General features: G+C 39.9%; 1 protein-coding gene across 2 annotated transcripts; it reads left to right on the forward strand.

Annotated features, from left to right (window-relative positions):
• The first annotated feature begins 2,807 nt into the window (after window positions 1-2,807).
• On the forward strand, window positions 2,808-17,879 carry ESF1 (ESF1 nucleolar pre-rRNA processing protein). 2 transcript variants are annotated; one of them, XM_078858367.1, is made up of 14 exons: window positions 2,808-2,966; window positions 4,925-5,540; window positions 5,752-6,071; window positions 6,365-6,478; window positions 7,793-7,914; window positions 8,248-8,400; window positions 9,855-9,969; window positions 11,143-11,287; window positions 11,871-12,083; window positions 14,149-14,291; window positions 15,207-15,291; window positions 15,640-15,731; window positions 16,608-16,757; window positions 17,179-17,879. In XM_078858367.1, the coding sequence occupies exons 2-14, from the start codon at window positions 4,985-4,987 to the stop codon at window positions 17,485-17,487; spliced, it is 2,517 nt and encodes an 838-aa protein (XP_078714493.1). In that variant the 5' UTR covers window positions 2,808-2,966; window positions 4,925-4,984; the 3' UTR covers window positions 17,488-17,879. The 2 variants fall into 2 exon arrangements, with proteins under 2 accessions (XP_078714493.1, XP_078714494.1); XM_078858368.1 differs by having other exon boundaries at window positions 2,809-2,883.
• The last annotated feature ends 2,474 nt before the right edge of the window (window positions 17,880-20,353 follow it).

Raw genomic sequence — 20,353 nt, forward strand, 5'->3', positions numbered from 1 at the left:
TTCGTTACTAGTACAGCACACCGGTGTGTTGGAAAGCAAAGCCATAATATTTACAATCTGAGTACGACGTTTCGCCAGTAATTACAACTAGCTGCATTAGACTGTGCGCTGTACCAGTAACGAATTGGCATGTTCTATTAACGTGACAAACCTTACTAATTGGCTGTGTCGGGTGGTGGCAGGTTTAACGACGCATTTATACATTTACGCGATCTAACCCAAAACAAAACCTGTATTATGGATGACACGCGGTTTTAAAACGAATTAGAACATGATAATAGGTTTTCCCCTTATTTATGGCAACAAAACAGGTGTTAAGATATTAAAACACCAAACTGAAACCTTTTCCAAGGAATCATGTCTGCATTAACCACAATACTTGTGGTCAGAATGCAAACAAAAAACATACTCTGATAATATATGCGTTGTCTTTGAAACTGATTGCTCCACACCAGAGACAGCGTTATTTTTTGCCTAGTCTCAAAACGGCGTTAGACCAGAGGACGCCAAAAGGCGCCTTTTGGCGTCCTCTGGTCTAGTTTATAGTTTTTTGGTACTGGCAAAGGAGGTCCCATGATGTAACGAATTAGAACATTTAAAGCACTAAACACTGCCACCGTGTGACGAAACCCAACATGTGCAATTATATGATTATCTACAGACATTCTTACACTTGTTTACCTGGGAGAGCCCGAGTCTCGTTACTTACTACTATTCTTAGGAGGGTCCTTTTTCACAGTTGGGGTAGGGGGGGAGGGATAATGCATATTCCAGCTCAGACATTTTTGTTTCAAATTTGGGCCCCCGATTCTGGAAAATGACCCTACGCTTGCGAATGGCGTCGCGGGTTATATAACGCGCATTGTGTGAAGCAGGCGATGCGCAATGCAGAGGTATGGTTTTTACATGCGCAGTTATTGACCAGGGCGGCCGCTGTAAATGGAAACCGTGAACCTTTGCCACAAGCGGCTGGGTCGTGCCACCAGGTGTACGGTGCTTTTACTGCAATATTTTGCTGTCTTTCTTTGGATTTTCTGTTTGCGCTTAGTCACATATTCACTTTAAGATGTTTTTTGTTCATGTTTTTGTTTGTTGCGGTTGCACCCGATTCAAGAGCCGAATGGCTCACAGGGCTATACCTAATACATGAACTTAAACTTGAACCAGCTAATTTCACTACGGTACTGTACTGTGCATGGAAATTGTGGTGAACGTCTCGTCACCGCGAGATGTTAACTCCCTCGCCTGGTCTGCAGGAGGTCGTGGGTTCGATCCCGACCCTCGGGTCTGCTGTATATTTGGAGTTTGCGGTGTCTGTCTCTCTGTCTCTCTCTGCCCGGGGGTTTCCCTCCACATTTAGAATCAATATCACGCGAATTCAGAGTATTTGGTTGATATACATTTCCACGTGATGACAAATTCATCATTTGTTGCCAGGTCACTTCTCAGTTAGCCTCACCTGGGTAAAATTAAAATAGTTTAGTGATACTGCTTATCGTATATAGGCTGGTGGGCTATCAATAGGGGGCAGCAGAATCAATTTTTACTTTGCGGCCCTTGAATTGTCCCCTGGCTTAATCTAAACCTCACGCTGACCGGCGTGGTGAAGTATGGTCGGAAAACTACCGGTTTACCCGTATTCTTGTACAAGGAAATTGAGTAAAATATATATTTTATATATTTATTTGTGTCTCCCTTGTGATGGGACTTTGTAGGACGAACGTTGGGATTTATAAGGGCACAGGGTGACCAATAGGGTCTTAATTGGTGTAATAAGGAACTAATGATCAGGGGTTGACAGGTATGTGTATAGTAGTGTATAGTGTAGTGTATATTGGTGTCAACCCATACGGTTTACCTCGTATTCTTTTCACGGGAAATCAAGTTTTCAAATCCATACGACGTGCAACTTTTTCAATACGGGCAAACAATGTTTTTATATATTTTTTTGTGTTTCTCCCTTGTGATGGGACTTTGTAGGACGAACTTGAGATTTATAAGGGCACGGGGTGGTCAATAAGGTCTCTGTAATAAGGTAGGGCACTGATGTGTACCCCAACTACCCTCAGGGCTGAGGTGGCGCTCATCCAGCAGTGGATTGACAACAAGGGCTGTACGGTGCTGTAAAAGTTGTGGTGGCTAGTAGATATTTCAAATATATATTAATTCAAACTATATTCGAAGCTTTCGTGACTGCAGGAATTATTATTTGGTTCTTTCGGTAAAGTCACGTCGAAAGAAATAAAATAAAATAATAATAGAATACGACGTTTCGATTGCAACACAATCAACCATCATCAGGTACAAATGAATGAGAAAACAAACATAGTAAACTTGGAAATGTAATGCAATACAACACAGAGAGTCGTTCAACAAAACAATTAACACCGCATCTGGTTGATTACGTTCTTCCAAAGATTGCTAAATTTGAGAGAGAGACAAAACATAGACACATAGATAGACACACAAGCAGAGAGAGACACAGAGACAGAGAGACACACACACACACGTGTCTCTGTGTGTGCCTATATTAATTGCTACTCATAAAGGGGGGAAAACCTCTAATCTGGCAAGAAGAAATTACAATTTACGAATCAGTACTCTGACGGGGAAGCGATATTTTCTAAACATCAACCTTAAAGCGTTGGGTTTTTAAATTAAATAACAACTTTATACGTGTCGTGTAAAGTAACGGTACAAAAGCAGTTTTCCTTCTAAATAATGTTTATTATTATAATAATTATTGTGTGTATATATAAATACCGAATGTCGTATACCAACTTTGCATATTCCGCGAATCTGCGAACGCGAATCGGGAAGGCATCTCTGCCACGCCGGATCACGTGGAGCGCACGTGGAGGGGAGGGCCGCGTCCTGATCGAGGTAACGTGAACGCAGCTGCCGAAGCGCGTTGCGTCTCCGTTCACGTTGCCGCGTGTTCACGACGACGTTCATTTTACGTACAGGTACACGTCGAGACGCACGAGTCCACGACTATATGCGTGCTTCCCCCCCCCACAATGTGTCGGCGGCGTTCCTGCCGCACTGTACGTACAGTGCCTGCGCGTCTTGAGAAGGGCCTGAGTGTACAGCGCTCTGTGTATATTTATATTTTTATCGAGGTGAACAATGATGTAACGTATTAAGCATACAGTCATTCTTGTGCATAATAAAGCCCGTAGTATTCCTACTTTTTCAGTGTGGCCTTCGTTTTACATTCCATGTTTAGGATCTTGGCTATCCGAGTTCTGTTCCCGGCCACGTATTTCACTGTCTAACAAAAATTAATTGTTCCTGGGTAGTAAGTGTTATTTCCTAATTGCTTATCCATCAAAAGTGCAGAAAATGGCAATTATTCCTCACAAACTTTGCTTTTGTGACCAGGACAGTGATGTTTTGAAATGTACCTATTTTCAATGAGAAAACGTGGTGTGCATTTGGGTCATTCTTTCACGTAAAGGCCTGGTCAAAAAAGCAAAGTTTGTGGGGAATAATAGCCATTTTCTATACTTTTTAGGCATAAGCAATTAAAAAATAACACTTAGTACCCAGGAACAAAAATTGTGTTACATAGTGTTATCATCGGTGGCAAGTGATTACAAACCCCCCCCCCCCTATATTATGGATAACTGAACCTGTCCAAAATCAGCCCCCCTTTAACCCACCCTGAACACGCGCGGTGAAATATGATCACAAAATCATCCCCATGACCGACACGGTCAAGCATTGTGTCGTCGACCCAGTGAGCATGTTGGTTGCTGTAGTTGTACGACCCAGGTAAATTGCTAGTGAGTTTTAGATTCGCTGAGGGAAATGTTGAAATGTTCGGTTTCTGGTTGTTGCGTTAAACTCTCATGCATCATGACAACTCTGTTGGACTGCTATGATTTATATGCACGATTAAATTACATAAAGTATGTTAATTTTAACACATTTGGGGACTCCGTATGAATCCTAAAATGGCATTGCACAAATGAGTGTGCTTTTTTACAAATCGTGCTTGAGGTGGTTACGTACTGTACCTTACAAAAAGTAAACTGTTTCGGAAGCTCAAGAGGGGAGAAACACAAACTCTGCACCGTTGTAAGTCCATTCGCTCGAGCAGAAATTCATGCCATCTGAGGGTTGTGAAACATTAGTCGTAGCGATCTCTGGCCAAGAAATGTAAATTACATCATAACCTTTTATATAGTTTTCACTTATTCCCAAAACAGATTTTTACAAAAAGTGTTATAATTAATGCTTTAGCAGATGCTATTTTGACAAAATGTGTGCTCTGGGCCGTGCTACTTGCTGGACTGGAATAACTTTTTTTGCCAAGGAATATTGTGTGTGAACACTGCATCGGTTGGCTATTTTAAACCGATCCACAGCTTTTTACAATTTGTGTTTGTCCATAGTTTATCCGAAGGTCGCGTATAGGTGGGGTAAAATCTGGGTACTCGAACCTCTTCCGAGACGTCTGTCCAGCATGGAACAGTCGGCGAAAATACCCTCTTGAGCCCCCTCTCGTGAAGGCTCTTCCGCCAGTAGTGGCGTGACCAATAAACTAGAGGGCTTCGCCTCTTAACTATTTGTCCCGAGGTCTCTTACAAAGGAGATGTGTTAGGCGATACCTTGTATGAATTGGGCATACTCAATTTAAACGAGGCCTGTATATGTGATGCATTTACAAAGTTAACGTTATGAAAGTATTCCAAGAAACGTTTTACTTGTTTCCTCAGTTGAGTCTTGTGTTTTTGGCGTTTTCACAAACAACTAATTAAATATAGTTGCGTTGTTGCTGCCCTGCAGCAGATGAATTCATTTTTATTGCAAAAACTGGTAGGATAAATAACATTGTGACATGAGATCATGCTCTATTTTGTCAGATGTGTAACAAAACTAAAACTGGATTGTTTTTTGTGTGTGTGCATTTTCATAGGGAAACCGGCAGTGAAGAATCCAGACTTGATATTTTAGTTGCAAGTAAAATATTGCAAACATGCCAATGAAGGGAGACTTAATCTCTCAAGATGCACGCTTTAAAAAAGTCAGCAGGGACCCACGCTTTTGGGAAATGCCAGAGAAGGAAAGAAAAATTCAAATTGACAAACGTTTCCAGGGTATGTTTAATGAAAAACGCTTTAAACTTAAATACACGGTGGACAAACGTGGTAGGCCCATCCAGCACACGAGTAAGGAGGACCTCAAAAGGTTTTACCAGCTCTCCGATTCTGATGATAATGCCTCTGATTCTGATAATACCAAGGAAGCCAAAACAAAACAAACTACGAAAGACGAAAACTCTGAAAGCGACGATGGTGATGAAGAAACATCTGAGAAAAAGAGTTCTATTAAAAATAAAAAGAATCTCGTGAAGACACAACGAGCAAAAGAAAAGGCGTTGATATCTTCCCAAAAAACTGAGCATACTGGACAATTGTCAAGTACCACTTTTGGAAATGCAGATGTGAAGACAAACCAGACGCAGTCGGCAATTGAAAAGGCCAAAAAAATCATTGTGAAGGTGAAATCTAACAAAAAGGGTGACATTTCAGGTACTGTTACCTAATCATACATCTATATAGCGCTTAAAAAAACTATAAAGTTGCGTTGAAATAATTGTCGAATACACATAGTTGTCTATGTTGTGTATTGTACATTTTAAACTGTAACCTTGTTTTTGTAAACTATGTTAATTTGTAAATACAAATGAGCTTTGAGTTTAAATGTCCATTTGTTAAGAACATTAATTATATTTCATCGCAGAATTGGAAGACGAATCTGAAAAGTTTGAGGGTGCCGGATCTCATCGTGGTAGTGCGGAAGAAAATGATGACAAAGATGCAGTGACATCACGCGTGTCGAAGAAGGGTACACAAGTGGATTCTGCTGCTGCTGATGACGGCGACGATGATGATGATGACGACGACGACGATGATAGTGAACCAGACATAGCTCGCGGTGTTGGAAATATGGAATCAAGTTCAGATGAGGAGGATTTTGAAGAGATGTTAAATGAAGAACCAGAGATGCTGGTAGAACATGCATGGGGAGAGATTGGTGAAGATGCATCACGTGCAGATAATGTAAGTACTCTGCATAGTTGGCCTTTATATGTATACATCTTGTTGCATGGAACCCCAGGACTTAAAAGACAATTTAAATAGCATTTGCTGTCAATATTTACAACATACTGCTCTAATTGTCCATGCAAAATTGTCTACATCGAATAATTACGTGTCTATTTAGTTTTACTTTATGAAACATTTCTTTTGTAACATTTAATTTTAGGAAAACTGCTAACATTTGTATTGGCATAAATATTGTAATAACATCCTTGTGAAACCCTTTGGTGTGTCTGCACTTGCGTGTGTTGTAGGTCACACGACGTTTGGCCGTCTGTAATATTGACTGGGATAGAATCAAGGCCAAAGATCTGCTGGTTCTCTTCGACTCTTTCAAGCCCAAATGTGGTGTTGTCATGTCTGTCAAGGTATTGAAAAGTTCAAGGAAGCCATTTTCCCATTATTTGAATTCCACGCAGCCTCGTATGAAATTATGTAATGTACATATTAAGTTTAGCAAACTTAATCCCCATATGTGGTTTGTTGCTTTTAATATGGTTTTTAAATTGTATTCAATTTTGGGTTAAAGCTTTATGTAATAGAAGGCTAAACAAGGCCCCAGCATCAAAGTGTGCGGGCCTTTCAAGATGTGAACATACAGGTCTTTCCTATAAATATTTTATTTGGCTGGCTTATGTTAGTACTGCACAGATAAAATATATTTGCTGCATAGCTTTGGTTGGAATTCTTGTTGGTACATTCTTTAAACGTACTTATTTATGGAACATCCACGCACGTGCACACTAAGAACATAGCAAAATAAACATTTATTGAAACAGCTGCGGTGTTATTTTTTAAACTTTGTGTCAATAGTGGACCCATTAAATGGGATATATGCCTGTTGGTGTTGTATTGTAATTTTAATAGCATGTTACTGTTCATCTATTTAAACTCGAATGCCATGTGACAACACCATATGTTTTCAATTGACGGATAATATGGGGTGATACATTTATAAATATTCCACTAAAATTAAAAGAAGCTATACATTCCTAAAATTAATTAAAAGCCCCACAAACATTTAATTTGCCACAAATCTCATTATACTTATAATCATTTTGACACTCTGCAAGATGTGGAGTCATGGACTTCACAACATTCACTCAACTATTGAGAAAAAATACTCGGGTCATTGGAAATGAGCAGGGCATCTGTACATGAATTGTCATATCCATTTTATAAAAATAAATCTATGTAGAGTCCACCAGTTCAATTCATTCTTCATAGTCGAGACAATGGGCATGTTTCTTAAATCGCAATCCCTGCCACTTCCAACTTAGCAGTATACATGGATACACCGCAATCGATCCAAAGGTCACATGTGGTGGAGTGAAGTGTGGGTACACCTACCTTTTCCAATATGTCTGACCAGTATGGAAGAGTAGACAGAATTAATAATCTTTATACTGAAGGAATCCGAAGAGCTATAAAGCAATTTTTTTGCCAACATGTCCAGTCAAACTCTAGAATTCCCTCTAGTGGAGGCCTTTCTGCCAGCAATGGCATACACAAGCAATTGCAGAGCTGCACGTTCACCTTTCACTCGTGTAACATAAATAAATGCAAATTGTATCTCGGCATTCTCACAATTTCCAATTTGGGTGCTGAAATATGTATTTTAAGATGTGGATTTTTGGATAAATAAGATAAAATCAAATCAATAAAACATACTGTGATGGCAGATCTACCCGTCAGAGTATGGCAAGGAGCGAATGGAGCATGAGAAGCTACATGGGCCTGCTGAGCTGGCAGATAACACACTGCCAGATGACATCCAAGACTCCCAGCTCAATGCCAAGGATGAGTAAGTGCCCTTGTTGTTTTCCTAGGTCAAGGCTGGATATTAACTGTGGATTGTTTACATGATTACCGATCTCCCAGTGTCCATATACTTTGGTTTTGTGCTGGTTTTTTAAAACATGATTAAAATATTTTAAATAAAAGGTCAAGTAAATGCTAGTGAGTCATGCTAGAGTTGAAAATTGCTTTATGTAGATAATCCACCAAACTACAAATCCATCACATTCTTTCAAAAATGTCTGGAATTAAAATGCATCTTGTGGATTATTTCAAACGATACTTTTACGTTGCTTTTTATAAATTGAACTGTCGTTCTTTAAAACAAATTTTTTTACAGAGTTTTCCAAGAACAATTGCGAAAGTACCAGTTTAACAGACTGAAGTATTTTTACGCTGTGGTTCAGTGCGATTCACCAGAAACTGCCAATGCCATTTATGAAGGTTGTGATCGAATGGAATATGAAGCCAGTTCTTCCTTCATTGATCTCAGGTAAGTAGATACTAAAGCATAAATCTTCATAATTATCGTGTTGATCAGATATTACCTATCGACTGCTGGAGGAAGGCCTCCCCCACTCTTCCCACAGTGCCCACCCTGACGCTGTAATGGGTGACTTCAATGTATATTGTAGTAAAACAACAGTATTGAGAGGTTTATAACTAAATTTGGCATCGGAGTGAGGAATGAAGGAGAAGAATGTCTAGATAGCTTGCATGCTTCCAGTGCTTGAAGATATTGAACAGTCGTTTCAATAGTGAGTACACAATGTACATGGAAGACTCAAAACGGAGATATTTCTAAATTCAATTTACAGTACTTATTTAGAATTATATGCTTTTCTTAAAAGCTCTTGAGATAAACCCGTGTGAATTTTCTCCATGCGCTCTGATTTCCTCCCAAGTGTAAACATTGATTATATTATCAGAGTGTTATTTGTTTGCATTCTGACCACAAGCATTGTGGTTAATGCAGACATAATTCCTTGTGAAAGGTTTCAGTTGGGCGTTTTAACATCTTAGCACCTGTTTTGTTGCTAGAAAAAAGGGGGGGAATCTATTATCATATGTTGGTACTGGAAAAGGAGGTCCCATGATGTATGTGCTCTCCCCGAGCTCTCATTACTTTGATAGTGCATTGTTTTGGGGCTGTACGCCTTTTGGCGTCCTCTGGTCTAACACCGTTTGAGACGAGGCTCAAAAGAATGCTGTCTCTGGGGCGGACCAATCAGTTTCAAGGACAATGCATATATTATCAGTGTTTTTTTTTGCATTTTGGCCACAAGCATTGTGGTTAATGCAGACATGATTCCTTGTAAAAGGTTTCAGTTTGGTGTTTTAACATCTTTTAACACCTGTTTTGTTGCCATAAAAAAGGGGAAAAACCTATTATCATTGATTAATTGACTTAAAGTCTAGGAAATTGTTGGAAGTGCGGACTCTCTGCCTAGTTGCTCTACTTGTCCATGGTTTTTCGTGCCTCCGAGTCGTTTGCTTCCTTTGAGAGTGAGCAAATGCTGTGCTCGTTTCAAGTTGATATTCAATTATAATTAAATGTTTATGTGAGCCATCATTTAAAGCTGACTGTTTTATCTGCATCACGTGTCATGACCCGAGTGGGAATTGCTCATTTTAAAGATTAACTAAGTAACCAGGGGGTGGCGGCATGAACCAGAGAAACGAGTTTTTACCAAAGTAAACTTCTTTCAATCGGTGTTAACGATCATATGTGTTTAATTGTGATGCATATTACTACGTAGGTTTTTACAGTTGCATATAATATAATCGAGGAATATTGTCAGCTGTGCCCTATTCAGTTTATAAAGAAGCTGCCAGCTATTGGAACGAAATGTTGGGCATTGTGCCGAACTGCATGCTTCACAACACGAAAGCACATGGGAAGAGCTATCATTGTCATTGATGTTTTCCCCCTCCATTGCTCTGTAGGTTTATACCTGATGGCATGACCTTTGATGATGAGCCAGTGGACTCGGCTATTGAAGTGGATTCAGAGTCATACAAACCTAAGCACTTTACTTCAGCTGCTCTTGGAATGTCAAAGGTGACAGCTGCACAAGAGCGTGGAGTGTGTGATCGTTGTTTGTAACCGTTCACAGCGCGAGACTGCTTTCCTAGCTTTACTTTCGCACATTGTCGCTTTTCTTGGTGATAACTATCACAATAATTATGAGTTGCAAGTTTTGTTTTATATATTTTCTTGAAATACGGTAAGTACTTATTTAACGCGGTCGGTGTGTTCCTGAAAAGTGCCGCGTGAAATGACAAATGCGTTAAACGAAAACTATTTCCCCATAAATAATGTAACGATAAAGTTGGGCGAGATATGATGTGTACACATTAAGATGGCAGGACAGAGAACTTGAGGGTACACCGGCACATTACTGTATCATTCCGCATACTGTATCACACTGCTCAGCCGCACAGCTCAAGAAAGTATTCCACGTTATAACGGTGCGTTTTCCACGTTATAACGGCACATTCTACGTTGAATAAAACGTGTTCCCTAATGAAGAAGCACGTTTTAGAAAATATGCCTTGTGTGAACACTCGTTGAGTGAGGACTTTTACTTGCAATATTATCACTGAATAAGATGATCATTGCCCAAAAATATCACCTAGTATGTTTTTTTGTTTTGTTTAATAGTAAAATATGATTTTCATCTACTAATAGGGGTTTTCCCCTTTTTTCTGGCAAAAAAACTGACACCTTTTGCAAGGAATCATGCTTACATTAACCACAATACTTGCAGTCAAATGCAAACAAAAAACAATACTCTGATAATTTATGCATTGTCTTTGAAACTGATTGGTCCACACCAGAGACAGCTTTCTTTAGAGCCTAGTCTCATATTGTGTTCCACCAGATGACGCCAAAAGGCGCACAGTTCAAAGACAACGCACTACCAGAGTAATGAGAACTCGGGGTGAGCAGCTACATCATGGGACCTCCTTTGCCAGTACCAAAATATACTAATAGGGTTTTTCCCCTTTTTTTCTGGCAACAAAACTGACACCTTTTGCAAGGAATCATGCTTACATTAACCACAATGATTTTCATCTATCACATATAAATGTTGAAAAGGTCATTGAAGTGCTTTTAATAACCGTAATGCTTTTGTAGACTCGCCAGCCTCGAGCAAAACAAACAGTACTGAAACACATGTGAATCCGCTTCCTCTGCACGTTATAAAACCACAATTGTATTTTTGTCTAGGTGGAGTTGACATGGGAGGAAACAGATCATGAACGGGTCCAAACGCTCATGAAAAGAGATTTCACAAAAGACGAAATATTGGAAATGGATGTTAAAGCATACCTAGCATCCTCCAGTGAGGATGATGATGAGGATGAGGAACCAAGTAAGATATTTTCTGCTAAACCATTGTGCTTTGCATACAGGGCAATTGGTAACAACGGCAGTACTGATGATAATGGGCTTCCTGCATAACAAATATTCAACAATATTGTGGTCAATTATTGTTTGTTTATAGAACTGTTGTATTGATTGTGACGCACTCCTGTTGTTATTTTAAATCACAATTGCCAAGCACATGCCCAAAGATACAAAACATCAAACCGCTTGCATTATTTAATTGCAATCAAATTAATACGTTTCTTGAATTGACCAAGATTATAAGAACTTGGGAAAAGGGACAATGGGAGGGAATCCCTAAGTTGAGCAGTGTGCGGAGAGAGAAGCAGAAAGAGAGCTGTTATAACCTGCAAGTGGGGTGGTTCGACAGAATTTGGATGAGACAAAACAGTGGTAGAGATTCTATGCATTTTTTTAGTTTTCTGTGCTCAAGAGTTTTTATTAGGAGTAATGCATATATTGCAACAACAATTGCCTTCATGTTTCCTGTACAATTTTTTTTATACCAAATGGAATGTTCCAGGAAGACAAATCACTTAATGTTTTTTTTTATCGTTTTTTTTCCTCAGATTATATTATTCAGGAGCCTCAAGAGGACATCGGTGAAAAGGAAGTCACGCAGTTGCATGCGAAACCATCCGGATCAGAATCTGCGTCTCTGAAAAAAAATAAAAAAGTTAGCGAGGAGGAAATGATTAACAAATACAGGGAGCTGCTTAAGGGCATTAACGAGGAAAAAACGGAAGAAAGGGACATGGAGATGGAGATAACCTGGGTTCCAGGTAAAATGTTACTTTTATGACGTACCAATTTTTGAGACTTAATTTAGAATTTTTAAATGTCGTCGCCAAATACTTTTAACGCATTTTTGGGTTGTTTTACAAGTCTCTGTAAAACCACCCAAAAAACGGTTTGTGGTAATGGGAGGTAAAGGTAGAGCCCTGAATTTACTCGCTCATGCCACTGCTGGTAGAAGGGACTCCAAATAAAGAGTTCCTCTAAAGGTTATGTTTTGGCCTACTCTTCCCCGCTGGCCAGACTTATTGGAAGAGGTCGAAGTTACCTGGAATTTACCCCACCTGCCGATCGACTCGTCGTGGTTATACCCATTTACTGCTGAGTGGACAAAGGTGGGGGAATTAAGAAACTTGCTCATTCAACTGCCGCAACAGGACAGCGAACCGGCGACCTCTGATTTGCAAGTTTAAGTGCGCTAACACCGACGGAAGCATATTTTATCAGAACTAATAACTTTATGAAACTTGACAGTCCTTTGTCAATTCTCTGGTAGATGAAGTCCTAACCCATGCTTTGTCATTCATCGGGTTTGTTTGAGTGCGAGTTAGCCGTGACCAGGAATAGAACTTGGGTCTCCAGGATGATTGTGCAGGGCACTCGCCGCTGCGCTACTGCTACCTCATTAAGAAAATTAAATTTCATTATTCCTTTCTGGAATATTTTTTGATTACGTGCTACTGTGCTTTAATCCATTAGAAAAAAAATGCACCACTTGAGCAATCTCTGACATTTCCAGCAATTCATCATCATTGTCGTCAGCCGTTGTTAATGCACCGCTGGATTCGAGGCCTCCTACCTGAATCTTCGCCTGTACAGCAGCAAGTCATTTTGATAATTGGCTTACGCTTGCAGTATTGCCAGTTGTTCACAAGGGGGTGCAGTTGATGTGAACAATATTGACTTTTAAAATATTTAGAAACTATTGTGGTCGTCCCACAATATTTCACAAGTGGTAGTTGCTTAATACATTGTCATTTTTATATTTTGTGGCTGCGTCCACATGAGCACTGTTAGCGCTGAAAGCAAGAATGGAGAACTTGTGTCCTTTGTTAATGACACATTTGAAGAGTCGTGGGGGAATCTTAGGACATTCTTTATCATGCTGGTCAGTGTGGCTTGGTGAAATGAGGGGTGGAGCCCAGAACCTTGTTCAGATACTGCTCGCCACTGATATTAGCTGTGGCCAGAAATCAAACGCAAGTCACCAGGTTTCTTAGTGCAGTGTGCTAAGCACTATACCACTATCCCCCCCCCCTACAACATTTATGCTAGATTTTGTTAGCTTAAATGTTGCAAACTAAAGTGTCCATTTAAAACCCTTCTGGTATGCTGTTTTCTGCTCTCAGAACATTGCATGGAACCTACTAATTCTGACTTTTACTTGAATAGAAAAACAAGAGGTTTACATCTTTCGTGATTATTGCAGGATTTATTTTGGTCTCATGAGGTTAATGTTTGCATTTTAATAGCAATTAGGAATTTTAAATGTTTGGATATGATAGTGTTTCCCCAGCAAGGGAGTAAAATCGCACTACTTTTCACGTGATATTGTTAAATATTCGGAAGCTGCCTTCATCTAAACCTAAAAAATATATACTAGGGGTGTTGTTAGCAGGGCCTTGGAAATGAGTGCATTGTAAAGAGAGCAATCAACTGCACCAGTCATTCACTGCTGGTAAGTAAATTACTTTTTGAGGCTTGAAAGGAATTCTGCAGCCTGTGTGAATTAACAGGGCATGTGCCACAATGTTTACACATTACGTAAGTCCTCTGAGAAGAGCCAGTGTTCTTTGAACTTTGTAAACATATTAATGAGTTCATTAAGGCTGTTTGGATCAATGCTAATATTTTAGAACTTTTGGGTATTATGTGTTGTATGCTTATTAAGCTTTCCTGATTTTTGCAAGTAATCATTTTTATAACGTGCGATTCTTTTGGGAAAAAATGCGATCCTGACTTCTTTTTGATAATGTTGCCGCCGATCGTCTGGTGCTGGTGCGGCTTGCATCCATTAATCTTTGATATGCAACATTCTTCATATTAACGTAGGTCTCAAGGAAACGGCGGAAGAGATGGTGAAGAAGAAGCTGGAAGGAAAGGATGCTTTGACCCCTTGGGAGCAGTATCTGGAAAAGCGTAAGGAGAAGAAAAGGCAGAAACGAGAGGAAAAGAAGAAACACAAGGACGTGCAGGTTAACATTCATAATGATGCCGAGCATCATCTAGAGTTTAATATGTATACATTTTCCTAATTATTCCGATGGCTAGAATATTTTCACACCCTTTATTTTGCATCAATAAATTATTAAGAATTTTATAGCCTTGAATTGCTCATTCATTACCTGGACCATGTGTTGTGTGAACTCATTGGATTGTGGTTCACCTTCACTGGGAATGAGGGAATCGCAGCAACATTCTTCATTGCTTTACACAATAACATATCCCGTGTTTTTCTTCTCAAGTTTTTCTCTTCCTCCTTACCAATTAACACTCAGATGACGTTCCATCCACTGTCGCAGTCTTTCTTTAGAATTTGGAGCAGTCCATTTCCCTTCTGAATTTCAAACTGTCCCTCTGAAATCTTAAAAACCAATGGGCCTTTATTGGATACAATTCCTATTTGTTATATCCTCTATAATGTCTGCCTAGTTTGTATACGTTTATAGTATTTCTAGATTTGTTGTAATTCACATACTCATGATTTACCTCGCCCACACGTGATGCTTAACTGCCACTTCTCTGCATTGATGTAATTATTATTTGCATGTTTTAGAAATACATTAAAAGAAAATTGTGTTGTATACGACTGCAAACGTTTTCCCGGTCATTGCTGGATCTGTTCTCGGGTTGTTTCCGTTTGTCGTGATGCTCGACGTTTCACTCCACATGCTCGGAGCGTGTTCAGGAACCGAGTTGAGTAGTTCCCAATCGAGGGAGAACGTGAGCTCATTATAGTTCGTGAAGAAGCTTCCAGCATGTGGAGCGAAATGGTGCAGAGCAACACCTTGTACAACAAGAGGATGCATAAGAGTGCTGTATTGGACTGTGTTTGGATTGGACATATCACTCTTGATATGATTGTGGCTTCCCCATTTAATTGTGTCCAGACCCAGGATTTGGTGAGTGATGAGGAACTCCCTCCAGATGTAGACCTCAGTGATGAATTTCATCGAGAGGAACTCCAAGGAACAGGTATGATTTAGTTTTACCTGGATGCACTTCGCGTGACGGATTATGAAAAACTTGATAAAGTGTTTCCCAACAAAAATAGTACAATTGAATAAAATGCTGAACGAAGTGAACTACTCAGATGTTAATTTATCCGGCATTTTTTCCATGAAATTTGTGGGCACAAATCAACTTTTGGCACATTACATTCGAAGGATATGTGTAGTTTTGTAAATCTCATTGAATGTAGATTTATGGAAGTAGTACATTTCATCGGCCTAGGTGAAAATATTCGACTTTAATTTTATATTTTGCAGCATTTTTTTCATGAAAACCGGGTTATTATTGTCATGATCTGCTTTGAACTTTTAGAAGCATCAAAGAAGGGAAAGAAAAAGAAGACAAAGGGAAAAAAGGAACAAGCATTGACGTCAGAAGAAACTGTTGAAAGAGTTCAACAGGAGGTACATTCAGATGAGTTTCTGTCTTTGATTTTATTCATATATGTGGGATTTTCTGCCCGGTGGAATTTGGACTTGAATTCTCGTCATGAAACGAATCCAAAACTCTGTATGGAACATATTCTTTGTGGATTTGTTATGCTATGCATACACATTGTGTGGATTTCCTGAAATATATTCATGCATGCCTTCTGTTTATTCACAATGTTTTCATTATTTCTCTAAAGCTTGACTTTTATCCCATGCAACCTCTTGAAGGAGCGATAGTTATTGAAAAACGTTTCGATATATAGTTATTCTGTAACAGTCAAGTATTATTATGAATGGTAAATTATCATTCATATTATCAGAATAATGATATTGTACAAACCAGTTATACATACTGTGGTGGCAGTGGTTTGCATACTGCACTAATGAACCGGGCAAACTGAATTTGATTCCTGACCCCAGATAACATCGGTGACGAGTGATATTTTAATCGATTCTGGAACACTTCTTAACCAACTCCACATGAACCTGCGTGGTTGAAGTTTAGTAAAACAAACCCCCATGACTCCGATACGGTGTGAGACAGCCTTCGTGTTGTAGTGTAGTGCATGTAGTCGGCATGTAATGATGCACAAATTAAATATCGTTCTCGTAGTCGGAATATATACTTCGAATTGTGTATTCAAGGATCGGTTATTGAAACTTTGTAAACATTGCACGTAATTGGTTCGCGTGACTCTTGCAGCCAAGACAGGTGTTATGACGTAAATGGTAGAGTGCAGCTTTAAATGGGGTTTTATATGCGTCTCCGGGAATGTGTAATGCCTGCTCTATGTTTGACATTTCTGATCCGTGTGTATACTTGGGTATTTGTGCGTACTGCATGTGCAGGCTGAACTGGCTTTGCTCATGATGGATGATGAGGAGGAGGATAAGAAACACTTCAACTATGATAACATTGTTGATCAACAAAACCTGAGCAAGCGTAAGAAGAAGAAGATGCTGAAGAAGAGGGAAGTGATTGAAGAAGATACTTTTCAGGTGAGTCTCGTTTCATATTAGATTCAGATATTTTTTTTCTTGTGCTTTTGACAACATGGCGTCACTATGTGATTTGAATTTTTGTTTTAAATCACCATTCAGATATTTACTTTACACAATCACTGGGTGGATACTGCTGGACTTAGATTCTCCTGGATCCTTGGCTTATGGATGATAGAAACTTAAGGTTGTGATAACTACCACTTTGCAGCAGTCAGAGAATATTAACTTACATTTTTATCTTAAAAAATCCAACAATAAATAAAGTCGCCTGTTTTTGTCTTCTTTTTAGGGCAGTGTTTTTGACAAATGTGTCGGAGTTTTGTCGTTTGTACTCATTGCACCACTTTCGTCACAATTTTGTATTGTTTACTTTTAAATTTAATTAACTCCCACTTCTTCTGACCTCATCCCTCCCAAGGTCGATGTGGAAGATCCAAGGTTCACTGCCGTCTACACGTCGCACTTGTATAACATCGACCCGTCGGACTCCAGTTTTCGGAAAACTAAAGGCACAGAGGCACTGCTAATGGAGAAAGGACGCAAGCGGCGTCTCCTGGAAAAAGAGAAACTAAGCAGCCTCCAGCACCAATCTCCAGCAGTGGAGGCACTGGCAGCAAAGGGCCTTGATGAGAAAAAGAAGGGAGTTGACCCTGCCCTTTCATTGCTCATAAAATCCGTGAAAAGTAAGACGGAACAGTTTCATGCCAGCAAAAAGAAGAAGATGTGAAGACCATCGCGGTTGCATACTTGGCTCGTAAAACTAGGCATATAATAAAATCACGGCAAACGATAAACAATTCCGATACATTTAAATATCTGCAAGTTATTGTTGGGTTTACATACCAAGTAATTTTTCAAAGCTATGCATCTTATAGCAGTAAAACAATGTAGTTTGATTTGTCTTGTAAAAATGTATAAAGGATGCTGCTGTATACAAATACAAGAGATTCGTTAGGGGGCAGGATAGATATTACATTTACATGCAAAAAAGGTAACAATTTTTATGTCAAATCGTATAATAAACAGAAAAGATCAAAATTGCAGCGTTTCTCTTGTTTCCAAATGCCGATTCAAATTATTCCACAATCCATGAAGGTTGGTTGATCGTTTGCAAATGCCCCCCCCACTCCTTATAATCCACTCGTGCAATTCATGGTTTTGCAGACACATCTTCCCATTGGAACTTTGCCAACATGTACAGATGCCCTTTTAGATGTATCTTTTTATTTTGTAGAGGTGCCTGGGAGTGTTTACTGATGCAGCGTGTTCTCCATTGCTCGAGATCAGTGGAAGGTTTTGCTGTGTGGGAGGAAACTTGGGCAACAGATGCATGACTTCAATCCGAAATGCAAGTCTTTTATGTCGAAGGAAACCATTCAATCGACACGCCCGATGGCAGAGCACATCAATGTGCATTAAATTCATTGTCAAAACCTATGAAAAACATACTTGATTTTGTTTTAGTGATGTCGATTCCTGTGTGCGTGCAAAAGTGTACCGGAGCTCTCTTGCAAATGTTATATTCAGTCAGGTACACGCATATAATATTCATGGGAGGAGGTGAACATCTTTTGTAAATAAGGGTTAAGTATAAGGAATAAAAAATCAATTGAAATATTTTACGTAATAATAAAAATGACCGGTCGCTGAGACGCAGGTGCAATACTCCCAAGTCGTCGGCAACAAACATGCATTGGACGACTGAAAAGGAAATGCTAGTAGATGATACTGGTAGGAACCTCCTGGTTACACCAGCCCACAGGGGATTATTGTGTCCGTCGTGCAGGGAGGGGCTGGGTGGGGGGTGGAAGGGGTGGGGAGGGGCTGGTCACCCCGTGGTGCCCTTGTAAAACTCAACGTTTAACCTACTCACGCCGGCTTGTGCCCGTCCTCACAGTCGGGCATATTTGCGGAATACACCACGCCGCCGTTGACCCTGGCCATTGACCGAGCAACTCAACATTCCTACCAGCTCACTCCGCAGGAATGTATTATACATGCTCAATTGTTGATGATACTTTCATTTTTCATGATGGGTGTACATTTTTTTACATTTGTAAATCCCACATTAAGTTGAGTGTTTGCTGCAAACACTGCAGCATCTCGCATAAGAAAGCAGTGACGAGGTGTGGCGTCGTTGCCGTCGTCTGTGACAGTCTCTTAATCCTTGATGTCATTGCTGGATAATATCGTTGCAGCATCGACGAATGTGCAAGTCAACATTTTAAGATCGTAACATTGACACCTATATGCAAGAATGGAAGGAGTAAAATATTGTGACTTTTCGTAAAAAAATTGCACTGCTCCCTGGTGGATGATCTACAGTGCAATGCAACATAGCATGGCGAGACTAATTTTCAGTCGGTGTTCACAAAGATGACCTGCTCAAACAAAGTCAAACATTCCTCCCCCATCCAGTAACCTCTCTGTGCATGGTGATGTAACTGTCATTTTATATCGATGTTCACAAAGATGACCTGCTCAAGCACAGTCAAACATTCCCCCCTCATCCAGTAACCTATCTGTGCATGGTGATGTAACTGTCATTTTCTATCGATGTTCACACGCCCAATTTCTTCACATATCTCTCTCTCTCGAGTCTGTCGACCTCATTTCCCAGCGGGTCTCTTACTCGACGTTGTACTGGAAGGCCACAGCCTACATTCCTGGGGGCGAATTGAACCTGCGAAATGGACCTGAGAAATGTCAAGTCGTCACGCGTCGGTGAGGGCAGCAGCTTGAAGGTTTTGGTGGATGTCACCATATATATACACAATTACTTGCACAGAGCCTGTAACGATGGTTTTAGTAACATGTTTTTGCAATTTCTGGCGGTGGAAGTAAAACAAAATTGGGGTGAATTACGTTGCGGTCGAAGTAACTGAAATGTGTGAAGTCACATTTGCAATTTGCAGTCTTGGGATTGAAGTCCTGTAATATGGTACAATTAAACGTTATCGGTTACAAATTACGTATCGAAAATAATGTTATATTTAAATCAGGAATTAAGAAGCGTGATGTGTTTATGAATTAAGTCCTGGTTTAGCACACGTGGGATCTATGTAGCTTGATGTTAACTTGGGCCACAATGGTGTTAGAATGGCTTTTCATGTGTTTGTTTTTACGCATAAAGGATTCAAAGGTAAATTGAGTCAAAATGTCAGTACCCTCACCAGATACATTTTTACTTGCCATTGGATCACGTGGGTTGAATAGTTTTGTTTGTTTAAGAAAGAAACTTAATTACATGTTTTGTCCACTGTTAATGACTAGCGGAGAGCTGTGATGTGTTTCGTGGATTCCTCCACAAATCCAGCAACCCGACTTTTATTCCTGGCCATGGCTAACAGCGGCCAGTGATATCTGAACCAGTGCTGCCAACGTCTCCATCCCACACTAAGCAGCGTGGTGAAGTATAGTCAAACAACCCCCCATGATCGACTCGGGTGTGGAAGGCCTTGATCGAGCAGTGGCTTGACAAACAGTGTAGATCGCATCTGATTGTACAACGTAGTTGGGCATTCAGTGGTGTATTTACAATGGATAAATATACCCAACTCCATGCTGCATGCTTATGTTTAACATATCTCAGT

This window comes from Lampetra fluviatilis, chromosome 7 (assembly GCF_964198595.1).
Source record: "Lampetra fluviatilis chromosome 7, kcLamFluv1.1, whole genome shotgun sequence".
Classification (NCBI taxonomy): Eukaryota; Metazoa; Chordata; class Hyperoartia; order Petromyzontiformes; family Petromyzontidae; genus Lampetra; species Lampetra fluviatilis.

What these genes read in the sequence shown, in the direction of transcription:
- ESF1 (XM_078858367.1), top strand. Translation starts at nt 4,985, where the DNA reads ATGCCAATGAAGGGAGACTTAATCTCTCAAGATGCACGCTTTAAAAAA. An exon ending in TTGAAAGAGTTCAACAGGAG is followed by an intron (nt 15,732 to 16,607) that starts GTACATTCAGAT and finishes CTGCATGTGCAG; the next exon opens with GCTGAACTGGCTTTGCTCAT. An exon ending in TTGAAGAAGATACTTTTCAG is followed by an intron (nt 16,758 to 17,178) that starts GTGAGTCTCGTT and finishes ATCCCTCCCAAG; the next exon opens with GTCGATGTGGAAGATCCAAG.